General features: G+C 43.7%; 2 protein-coding genes across 4 annotated transcripts in view; one reads left to right on the top strand and one right to left on the bottom strand.

Annotated features, from left to right (window-relative positions):
* The first annotated feature begins 570 nt into the window (after positions 1-570).
* RDH10 (retinol dehydrogenase 10) overlaps positions 571-12,385 on the top strand; it is a 74,062-nt gene continuing 62,247 nt past the window's right edge. The window contains exon 1 of the mRNA XM_085881489.1: positions 571-1,181. Within this exon, the coding sequence (XP_085737615.1) occupies positions 732-1,181 (450 nt within the window). The 5' untranslated portion in view covers positions 571-731. The remainder of the gene's footprint in view (positions 1,182-12,385) is intronic.
* The window catches only part of LOC147026252 (uncharacterized), a 152,906-nt gene continuing 142,243 nt past the window's right edge, over positions 1,723-12,385 (bottom strand). For 2 of the 3 annotated variants that reach the window (XM_085881490.1, XM_085881491.1), the window contains 2 exons: positions 11,746-11,816; positions 9,627-10,204 (listed from right to left, as the gene is read on the bottom strand). In XM_085881490.1, the coding sequence (XP_085737616.1) occupies positions 9,839-10,204; positions 11,746-11,816 (437 nt within the window). In that variant the 3' untranslated portion in view covers positions 9,627-9,838. Of the gene's footprint in view, positions 1,834-9,626; positions 10,205-11,745; positions 11,817-12,385 lie in introns of those variants that run through there. The other variant, XR_015058250.1, reaches the window with a different exon arrangement.

Raw genomic sequence — 12,385 nt, 5'->3', positions numbered from 1 at the left:
TTAAATATGTTATGTGTTATATATGAATCAAGTGTAGATATGATTTTAAGTTTGGTAAACATGCCATGTGAACTTTTAATGAGCAGGAATGTAAGACTCAGACTTGGCCTTGAAGTTGATACCACCACGAGACACCTTGTGACCCAGATAAACTAATATGACTCTGTGATAGAAACACAACAAACTGCTCAAAAGTTTCCTTGCCATCATAAATTATTCCGTGCTTTTGTATTCAAGCCAAATGTAGCTAATACTGATGGAAATATAATTGAGAGAGATGGACCAAGAAAGATCAAGAGTCAAGACCAATCGCAAAACAACGAGTGGTGAATTTGGGTAAGGGGTTTAAATCAAAGAGAAACGGTTGCTGGATATTCACGTGCGTAATTTGTAGACCCAAGGCCGCTCATTAAGCCAGGAGTTTTGTAGACAGCTGTTTGATCCTCACTATTACACAGAAAGAGAGCTCAGACGGGCGGAGGGATGTGTTGAGGGGCGGTGAGCCAGGCGTGTCCGTTTATTAGTGAGGTGGTGGTGGTAGTGGTGGCGATTGGGGGTTGGGGGGGAGGGTGAACATGCAGGACACTGATAAAACCAGAGCTTTGGGCAAACCACTACGACTCGAGAAAAAACTACTGGTGGACGTTCGGCCACCGCCTCTCGGATAGCGTTGACAATTGCGAGATTGCTGCAACTTCATTGGGTGGCTCCAGATCCGCTGGAAGGACACCATGAATATAGCTGCAGAGCTGGTGTTGGTGGCGTTCAGGGTTGTGATGGCTTTCGTACAAGCCGCTCTGCGCTGGGTCTTCAAACCGCCAGAGAAGAGCGTCGCGGGGGAGGTGTGCTTGGTCACTGGAGCCGGTGGTGGTTTGGGTCGTCTCTTCGCCAGAGAGTTCGCAGAGCGCGGCGCATCGCTCGTCCTTTGGGACATCAACGAAGTCGCCAACGAGGCGACGGCGGAGGCGCTGCGTGCGAGCGGGGCGCGTGTCCGCGCGTACACGTGCGACATCAGCCGGCGTGCAGATGTGTACTGCACTGCCGAGAGGGTGCGAGCCGAGGTAGGGGAGGTCACGGTGCTGGTGAACAACGCTGGCGTGGTGGCAGGTCGTCCTCTACTCGATTGCCCCGATGAGCTGATCGAGCGCTCCATGGCTGTCAACTGTCATGCTCACTTCTGGGTGGGTGTTGCGCGTCGCGTGCACAGAGGGTGGGAGCACGAGATCAGTTGTCTGGGTGAGAGGTGTGGGTCTGAGAAGTGATTCTTATTAGAGCGAGTGTGAAGGTTACACGTTTTGAGCTGCGTTATACAAACACAAAAGCAATTCAAAAGCTAGCTGTGCTTGTATATGTATTCCAAACACCCGCCAGTTTTTTTTTTTCGCAATCAAAATACCTTGTATTGTGTATGCATGAATACCGGTTGGTGTAACGTCGCGACAACTTTTAATAAGGTGATTTAGAGCAACTAAAATCATAACCAGAAAAGAACTGTTTTGAACGATACAAATGTCCGTTCAGTATATTCCGTTTACTTGTGTTTGTAATGGTCATAATAAATCTTAAAATGCACCACTGAGAAGGAAACCAGACTATTCAACATGATGCAAGTTGTGAGAAAAGAGGGTTCAAAGTTCAGGTTCCCATATAGAATCCCATTCATCTATCGCCCTCCAAAAAAATTTTGGAAACTGGAAATCAGCAAACTTCGACTGACATTCAAAGCTTATTCTTGTATAAGAGTGTACGCAACTCAATTTGGCCCTGGATGTGGGATAGCCCGGTTCACTTCCAAGGACCTCAAAACGTGCTCCAGTCGCTTCTTTCCATTCACTGTACATAATGAAAGAGAAATGGCTCATGTGCATATCTTATAACAATACGCAGACAACTTTTAGTACATCGATAAAATAAATACATAGGTCACTTTATATACGTCGATGGATATTGATAGAGCATCATAGTTAACAAAAACAACATTGAGCAAAAAAAAAACAAAAACGAACAATATTGAGCATCAACAAAAAGTTATATTGTTTGTTGCAGAAGCTAATTCGAGAATTAAAAACCATGAAATTGTTCTATATAAATTGTGGATACCAGCATCTGAGTGAATGTTGCACTCAAATGGTTGGAACTCACAGATGGTTACAACACACACAAACACACAACCCTTAAAAAGAATGGCATCCACGTTACTCATTATGACATCATTTTGCAACCCTTACCTCTATAACATTATTGCTCTGTGAGAAGGCTGTAAGATAACTCGAGATATTTTTACATTTATAAATTTACCACTGTATTTGTTTTTTTAACACATGATGCTATTAACCCCACAATTTGCATGCTTATCTCAATTGATATCAGGATTTTTTTTTAATGAGAACTGGTAGAAATCCCTTTACTGCACCACAAATCGTCACTGAACGAACATGGTCTGCACCCAAAGTGAGTCCCGAATCCGTGTGCGTGGTCTGCATGAAACTGGATGAAACGTGCAGTGATACAAGTACGTACACTACGATGTCGCAACCGCAGCCAACAAGAGACGTTTTGAAAACGTTGCAGCGACATTTTAGCCGCCGTTGCAACGTTGCAGGAACGTCTCGTGTCAGCTGGGTTTCTACCCGAGCTCTGTTTACTCTACATGGGTCTATAAACTTGTGAAAACCGTTTGCCTTGGTGGAGGAAATGCCAAGGTTAGCTTTCTCATGCAAAACACGTTCAATGAGTGGTAGATCTTACATAAAGCCACGTGACCCAGAATTCTCAAGTTTATAATTCTGGAAAACGTCATTTCCCTAAAATCGCCAACAGTTCCAGCTTTTAATAATAATATTCCCTAACAAGGAGCTTTTGTCGCAGGATGAGGCCATTAGGCCCATCAAAGCCTGCGCTATTATTCCCAACCTATGGTTGATTGTTCATGCTCTGTTCTCTTAAATGCTGAGCATCGTGCAAGGAAGCAGCACGTACCATTTTTTAACCCGAATTCTACCAACATATTTTTACAACCTCATCTTATCATCAAGGGTCTTTTCGGACCACAACTGAAAACCATCCAATCGCAATATATCTGCCAAAGTTTCACATCAATGTGACTAGACATCATGTTTTACTGATAATGTTAACAAACATTAGAAAAAAATTAATAAATATAAATTCTAAAATTAATCCACCAATTTGGGACTTTGATGACCCCAACTCAGAAACATTAAATTTCATTCAATCTGCTGAAGTTTCACATTAACGAGGAAACATTTTGATTGGATGAAGTGTTCGTGATAAGGTAAACAAATATAAGTATAAAACTTTTTTTAAAAAAAACTTTTTTAAAAACTCATGGACTTGCTTGATACAAATACCATGTGAACCAATCATATATGTAAAAAAACATGAAGAAAACAACCAGGATCTTTTTGGATCCCAGAAAGGATTTCCTTGTAACTCTGTGCAGCAATGCAGGATCTTTAAACATCATATATATTTATCACCTGCACATATAGATAAATGAATTAATAAAATATGAAATGCATTGTTAAACTAATATACAAATAACATCAAAATGCACACCTGGTGTCCAAAAAAACCACTGTTGGTAGGAGTAGGGTTAAGGTCTTCAGCATGACTCAGCTGGAGTTGGAACCATTGACTTCCCAGACTCAGAGCAGACACATTAACCATTAGTGCACCGAGGGAGGTTAAAGGAGATCCATGACTCGTTTGGGCTTTTCCACGACATCACTTAGTTTGCAAGTGCAGGTGGAGCCGTCTCAGCCCTGCGGTTCTATTTTTATAGACTATTTAACCTCCAGTGAAAAAGTGTTGCATGTTCTTTCCTAGAGAAGGAGGAGTGGGTGGTGGGGTTGTGATGGCGTGTTGCATTGCGATGGGTGGAGAGTGGAAAGAGACGAGTCGTGAAAAGTGAACAGACTTCAAGGTGATCACTCAAACAATAAGGTCTCGTCCATCTTCTATCATTTGCATGTTTTATCACAGGCCAGATACTCCGCAAGCCAAAAGGATGAGGCTATTGGAATGCTTTTCGTCTTCATTTTGCATCAGGTAATAATTGCGCAACAGGTGCAAAGTGCGCATTTCGAGTTTATACACGAACCTTATCACCAGCGCCGCCTCTGTGTAACGAGTGTGAGTTTCTCGCTCGAGTAACATCTTCTTTGAAAACTAGCCACCGACGAGAAATGGGCAAAGACTCATGCAAATTACTTTTTCACGAGCCTACGTGGGCTGTCGGGCCTGCAATTCACCAAGTGACCTTGCAGGTCCGTGCACTTAGTATTCCATTTTCGACAAAGATCCGTTTTCCAGGTCTTTATGGAACCAACAAGAGAAAAGGGGGGAGGGGGGGACATGTTGTCAACCATATCCTTTTCGTGATCCAAATGCGCAATTCCCCTTTTCCCACAGCAACAAAGCTGCCATACGTACCACACACAATGAGGCCATCACATTCATCGCCCGATAAATTCATTGTTTGCAGCATACACGGGCCTCACCTGAAAGCTTCCGGCCCTCAAACCAAGAGATTTAATGAAGCCAGTGCAATGAAATGGAAACTTGACGATGATGGTAAATCAATGTCGGTGGTGCAAACTCAAATACACACTCGTTTGGGAACTCGCTGGAGTTCTTCCCAAAGCCTCTGCACGTATCATTTCATATCCCAATTACTTCTTCGATCATCCTCTTCCAACAGACCCTTTGTTGAATCACAAAGTGGTTCTGTCAGCGGTGGCAAAGCCTTGTCAATTCGCCAGCCATGTGATGGCAAAGTTCCAAAAGCAGGTTTGATTTTTCAATTTGAAGGTTCGTTTGTACCGACCATTGCGTTTACGGCCCCGTGAAGTGAACACCGACGCACTGGACCTCCAAATTATGTTATATACACGCTGACAGCATCCCAAAGGAGAACAATGTCATTGTTGTGCTTATTCGCGTCAGATATGGTTTTTTTCACAAACGTGTAAATTTGCTTTGAAACAGAAACAACGACTTCACAACGTGTGTTTATACTTCAACTAATATTTAGAGCAGTCTTTGTGTAGAGATTCATCAACTGCACAATTGCTGGAAATGCTTATTCATCGAGCTATGTGTCAATATGTTCTCATTTATATAGTACACGTGTATATATATATATATATATATATATATATATATATATATATATATATATATATATATATATATATATATATATATATATATATATATATATATATATATATACATATATACACACACAAATACATACATACAATATTGTTATACAAAGTCAAGGCTTGTGGGAGGAGTTAGAATACTGAATGGATCAGAATGCAAACAGAACAAAGGAACAGTGGAAATAAAGGGGAAACACCAAGAGAAGGGTTGAAGGATAAAATGGAGGGAGACTTGGGCAATGAGGGAAGTGGAACCCCCCCACCCCTCCACTTTCTCCACAATCCTCTGGAGGAAGTCCTTTCTTTCAAGCTTCTGGGTCTCACTATCTGCCATGACCTTTCCAGGGAAAGCCACATATCCAACTTGGTCTCCAGAGCCAGTCGCGAACTGGGAATGCTCCGTCGTGCAAAGTCTTTCCTCGGCCCACCTGAGCTCCTGACCACTTACAAAGCTTTTGTCCACAGCTTGATGGAGTACTGCTCTCCCATCTGGGCTGGTGCTCCTGCCTCCCACCTTTCTCGGCTTCACGCTGTCGAAACCAGGGCATTTCGGATCATTGGCATCTCCCTTGTTGAGGCTGTGTCTTTGGGCCTCTCACTCTCTCTCTCACCACACACAGGTTGGTGGTCTCTCTGTCTTCTATCCTCTCCTCTCTGGTCTCCCCTCCCCCCTGCTGTGTCTGCGATTTGCCCCCACCACATTTCCGCAGGGCGCTCAAGGTCCACCAACAACCCCCTTCTGGTAAAACTACCAAAATCACGAATCAGTGCTCACCTTCACTCTTTCATTCCTCTTTTTTCCTGCCTTTTTCTCTTCAATCCCATTCTTCCTTCCAGGCCTTCAAAACAGCTGTTCACCACCACCTCTTATCCTCCCCCATTGAAATCCTCAATCTTTTCCACCCCAGTTAATCCACCCCAAACCCACCTCCTTCAAATTCCCTGCTTTCCTTCCTGAAAGTCCCTGGAATGTCTATCTTGTATACCCCGTGTTCCCCGCCCCATACCTCTGCCTTCCACAGATCTCCTAATGTCTCTGTTCCCCACTGTTTTATCCTTCCCACTCCCGCCCCTCTTGCCTCATGCCCCCCTTTGCTGTGCATTGTGTGTTCGCTCTCATCTGAGCCTCAACAAGGTATCCAAAAAAAAAAAAAGCATGGAGGAAAGAGAGGAAAGGGAAGACGTCAACTGGGTGTCCCATAGGCTGGCATTATATAGTTGGTGGATGGTAAAGGTCCCAAGCGGCCCTTTGCGAAGAGTCGGCGAGCTATCGCCGGCACCATGGCCATATTCCAAATTCTTGTCCTACGACCCCCCAAAAATGTTGGGTTTCCGGTAACATGCTGCTCAATGAATGGGTACGTAGGTAAAGATTTTTTTGGGGGGGGTGGATTTTTATGCCTGGACGTGTTTAAATGGAAGCAGGACAGTGTTTCAGATTCTACATCTTTCCAACCAGTATGTGTATGTTGATCGTTGGAAAGATGTAGAATCATGAACTTTTTTGGGATACAAATTTTGGGTAAAACAATATCATGTACACAAGTTAGAGGATTAATTGATACCAATTTAATACCTCTAGTCAGTTTCCTATAAACAGTGAAGCTGGTCTCAGCAGTGATAAACACAACATATCATTAACACCGCTCAACAGGACATATAAAGGAATGAAAGAATACGAATCTCCCATTCATCATCCTTGAAAATCTTGTATATTCAGATATTAGACCCTTTCAGTGACAATCCGAGATTATGCCCTTTGGGGGCATCCATGAAGTATATACTCTTCAAAATAAGAAACTTTAACCCACCCACCACCCACAAATAATGCAATTTAAATAAAATCTGCATAATCTGGCAACATAACACTTGTTATACACCCCCCCCCAGATACCCCACTGTCTTCTCCCCCCTCCCCTCTCCCCTGAGCCTCAGCCACGTCACTCTCTGGGGTCTTAAGGCATACCCTGGGTTACCTCACTTTGGTCTGAAGCCACCATGTTTTTTGGCCTACTCAACCACGCCTTGGCTTGGAACAGGCCGCAATGATTTTTTCACAATAAAGTTTTTTTCTCTCTCTCTTTCCTCACTCATATCATCAAATTCTGATTCATCATAGCTACAAATCGCTGGGTACATTGTAATGCTTATAAACACCCGGAGACACCAGCATTCGTGTGTTTATTTCATTTCAGCACATGCGATAACATCGAGAATCTCTTAAACTAAGCATAATTACAAAATTTAAGCTCCAGATTTGAACTTATCAGTAGCTTTGACTCCTCGAAAAGTGTTCATTTGTCTAACTTAGACATAGTTTGGACATTAGGATATCGTTATCACTTGCCAAACATTTAATTGGAGTGCTCGCTTGAGTGCTTAAGCCACTTGCCGAGTTCCCTACAGTGGACGGCGGTACAGTTCATGTCCCGATCGGGATGTGCAGTTGGCAGTTGCTACAAGGTAGAAGAGGTACATATAAGGGTATATTTGGATGTGTAATTTGGGGTCTCTCCGCCGGTGTATGGACGCCTGCATGCTTCGTTACGGGTGCAGTGGTGGCAAAGTTTCATTCCATATCTTGGAGGTTTTGATGTTTAACCTCAGCAGCGTACGAGCGATCACCTTATCTTTTGTCCTCGTGACTGTTTCCAAAGCAATTGGTTATTTTATACGATGCACAGGAGGGTCTGGACAGCTGCTAGACAGCTGATTCGTGAAGGACTTGGGTCAAAAATGGTGAAACTGCAAATGTCGAATCTGTGAATGTCATGGGTTGAACCACTGACAATAATTTCCTCATTCTGCTTTAAAGTCAACCCCTTTATATTTTCATTCAAACCGCATTATTCCAATCACAAATTAATACTATACCATGAATTTCACAAAATACAATGTTACAAACACTCGAGAGGTAAAGGAAGAGAAACGCCATTCTGATGTTACATCCAGATCGGGAGCAGCTTTGAACGGATCGAACCTCAAAATCATGATTGTATTGAGGTATTCATGAAACCTCCCACCCACCATGGGACACCGGCTGGGACCCCAAAACGTTCCAGAGAAGGATTGGCTGAGTGAGCCCAAAAACTGAGGGAGTAGTCCGTGGATGGATGGACAAACACACCTGCTTCGGTGCAGTGTTTTACAAAGCCAGGTTTATATGGTTTCTCTTTGTGAGTTTCAAAGCAAAATGCATTTGATAACACCCGATTTCAGAGCCATTCACAATATTAACAAGTTTTCTCAATTACAGAGCAAAATTTTTTCCACCTGTCACATGACGTGTGTGTGTGTGTGTGTGTGTGTGTGTGTGTGTGTGTGTGTGTGTGTGTGTGTGTGTGTGTGTGTGTGTGTGTGTGTGTGTGTGTGTGTGTGTGTGTGTGTGTGTGTGTGTGTGTGTGTGTGTGTGTGTGTGTTTTGTTCAGAAAACATAACATTCTCTGCTAACTCCCCTATCACTACTACCCCAACCACTCTCCCTCTCTTTGTCACATCCTCACTCCACCCCCTTTTAATACAGTGCAGCATCCTCCCACCTCTCTCTCTCTCTCTCTCTCTTTCTGTCTCCAAACATATCTGGATGGTGGTTATGCCCGGATGGTGGTTATCTCTGCATGTATCCAGATGGTGCTTATCTCCACACCTATCCAGATGGTGGTATCTCTGCACGTATCTGGATGGTGGTTATCTCTGCATGTATCCAGATGGTGGTTATCTCCACACCTATCCAGACGGTGGTATCTCTGCACGTATCTGGGTGGTGGTTATGTCTGGATGGACCCTCCCCTCACGCTGCCTTCCCGTCCCCTCACACTGCCTTCCCATCCTCTTGTGCTGCATTCTCGTCCACTCGCGCCACCTTCCCATTCCCTCATGCTGCCTTCCCCTTCCCTCACGCTGTCTTCCTCTCCCTTTCTCTCACGTTGCCTTCCCCCTCTCTCTGCCTCCACCCACCTCTCGCTGCCTCCCCCCTCCCCTCGCATTGCCTTCCCCATTCCCGCCCCTCACACTGCCTTCCCATTCCTTCCCCTTTCCTTTACACTGCCCCCCCCAATGCTGCCTCCCCCTCCACGTTTCCTCCCTCACCCTCAGGCTGCCTCCCTCCTCTCACACTGCCTGCCCCACTCGTGCTGCCTTCCCCCTCCCTTCCTCCTTCCAAACCCCCTTTCCCACCATACAACTCTCCAGAGGTTGAGTAGAGGAGGGGATGTCAAAGAATGTGTGAATTGGACAAATGAAAGCTTTTTTTTTGTTAGCAGTTTTTTTTTAAACCCCTCGACTTTCCCTCAAGTCTCCTAAAAAAATGAGTACGCACATCCAGAACACCCCTTCCCCTCCCCACCTCACCATCCTCTATCTCTCCCACTCCCTTCTCCCTCCCTCCCCTCACTCTTTCTCCCCCCCCCCTAGTATACCCATCAGCGAAATGATGGGTTGTATTTGCAAGTTCAGTAAATCCCCGCTTAACATCGTCCTGGTTAACATCATTTCGTTATTAAGTCGTGATGTATTAGAGAACATATTTGTTTAGAGTCGTTCACCGTTCCATTACAAAGTCGTTTTACCTCTAATTTAGTACCAAATTCATGGTTTATCTCGTTTTAATGAAGCTACAGTGTGCATCATACCGTAAATACCGGTGTGTAAGCTCACCCAGAGTACATGCAGTGCCGGCCTTGTATACACCGAGCTGTGCATCGACAACATCGGTGGGTTGTGTCACCCTCTCTGATCTCAGGTGTTTGACAAGCACGGTAGTGATCCACTTGATGAGCTGCCACGTGTTTAAAGGTTAAACTGATGGAAACATCCTCAAGTGGATTGATAACATCAGTGGATCCTGGGCTGAAGGTACTCAGGTGTGCATGAATGGTGTGTGGAGGAAGCTGTGGCCTAGATGTGTCAATGACTTGAAAGGATTTGAAGATGTTGTCCTTGCTATGAAGAAAGTTATCCTCGGCTTGGCCAATAAGGTGGGTTTTGATGAGGTGGAAGAAGCCGATTTTACACAACTTCTGCAATCACACAGAGAAGAGCTAACCAATGAAGATCGGAAGCCACTGCAGATGATGATGTTCAATTGTTTTGATTACACTTTTTAAAAAAACTTATACTCTATGTGTAAATAAATTTTTCCCTGGAACCTAACCCCCCTATTTTCATCAATTCTTATGGGGAAATTGGATTCGCTTAAAATGGTTTCAGTTGAGGTCGCGCTTTTCAAGAACATAACTACAGCGTTAAACTAGAAGGGCACTCGGTAGAGCGCATACCTCTGGCACATAATGCCTGATCCGCGAGAACATATCGGGTGCAATACGTTTTTGAAATATCGTGCTATATATCGTTTTTGGCCCCATTTCTCAAAGTGAAGAATCACTTGAAATATTAAATGATACTCGTATCCAGATCCGGATTCGGATCTTCACCAGAATCGAATCAATTTGTCCTTGCCACGCACCAAACCTGTCCACCAAGTTTCATCCGAATCCGTCCACAACTTTTTGAGATATCGCGCTATATATTAATTTCGCCCGATCTCTCAATGATGAAAAATCACTTAAAAAAATTGTAGGATCCAGATCCGGATTCGGATTTTCACCAAAATTGTATCAATTCTTTCATGTCACACACCAAACGTGTCCACCAAGTTTTGTCTGAATCCATCAATAACTTTTTGAGATATCCTGCACAAAGACAGACAGACAAACAAACAGACAGACAAGCCAGTAGGCGACATGGGTGGTCGCTACATAATTGCATCCTAGTCATAGTTTTTGACGGATCAGGCTGAAAATTTTTGACAAAGAGGGTGATTATAGTGCACATAAAAGCGTGGAAGCCGATTTTGGATTTTGGAAAAAATAAATTTTTTAGGATTTTTAAAATATTTCAAAGTCCCGTTGCTAGGCAACGGTGGTGTCAATAGCAACGGTGCTCAAAAGCATAGAACTAGATCCTGGTATGAACCTACCTGTCAAGTTTCATCAAAATCGGTTGACTCCTCTGGCCTCCAGAGCTGTCCATTACATACAAACATACATTCAAACTTACAAACAAGCCGGTAGGCGACATGGGTGGATGCGACATAATTGCATACGTCACACTGTTTTTGACGGATCGGGCTGAAAATATTTTGACAAAAAGATTGATTATAGTGCGCATAAAAGACTGGAAGCCAATTTTTGATTTAGGAAAAAATAAATTTTTGGGGATTTTTCAAAAATTTCAAAGTCCCGTTGCTAAGCAACGGTGGTGTCTATAGCAACGGTGCTCAAAAGCTTAGAACTAGATCCTGGTATGAACCTACCTGTCAAGTTTCATCAAAATCGGTTGACTCCTCTGGCCTCCAGAGCTGTCCATTACATACAAACATACATACATACATACATACATACAGACAGACGGAAAAAAATGAAAATAAGGGTACTCTAGTGACCACCCAACAGAGAGGAGTGAAAACATAACCTCCTTCATCTTCTGTGACTGAGTTAACAAGGACTGGCTATATACAGTATATACATATCAAAATATGTGGAGTGTAGCGATCACTCACCTGATCTCCAATGGGCATAAAGTCCGACACCAAAGCGTCACCTCCAATCCGGAGGCCTTGGCCCGGCGACTCTGTCAAACAAAGAAAGACGATATGGTCAACATGAGTTAAACATCAAACGGAGCCAACTATCTGGATTTCATGTTTATTTAGCCTCATCAGGACGGCATACCAATATTTACATATTTTATTTACTAATATTTATTTGTCGGGTTTTACCTTTCACTTAGCTAATGTGTACTTCGCTAATATTAAAAGGAAAAAGGTGCATCCAACCAAAAAAGCAACTCGACCTACTCTGCTAATGTAGTAGCAGAGCTAATAGACCATTGGCCGGAGGAAGCTTGCTAATGCTTCAGTCACATTTGGCTCGGCGGCCGTAGGGTCTAAAACAAATCTACAGCCACTAGCAATTATAGGGCGGCCGCAGTATTTCCACGGTCACACAATGTAGCAGTCACATATGTTTTTTATTTTTGGGTAGCCACATGGGGTATTTATAAATTGTGGAGACCGAAACGTGGGGGTGCCGTATGGTCTTTGATTTGATGTCGCACGGTGACCTTTGGGTGTCCCTGCGGCGGCTATAGAATTTTCAAGGCAGATGCAAGGTGCCCACAAGGCGACTGCAGGGGGGCCC

This window comes from Eptatretus burgeri, chromosome 5 (genome assembly GCF_056783735.1).
Source record: "Eptatretus burgeri isolate ZD-2024b chromosome 5, Ebu_testis_v1, whole genome shotgun sequence".
Classification (NCBI taxonomy): Eukaryota; Metazoa; Chordata; class Myxini; order Myxiniformes; family Myxinidae; genus Eptatretus; species Eptatretus burgeri.
Note: the sequence above shows the minus strand (reverse complement) of the source record. Positions and strands in the feature narration are given on the sequence as shown.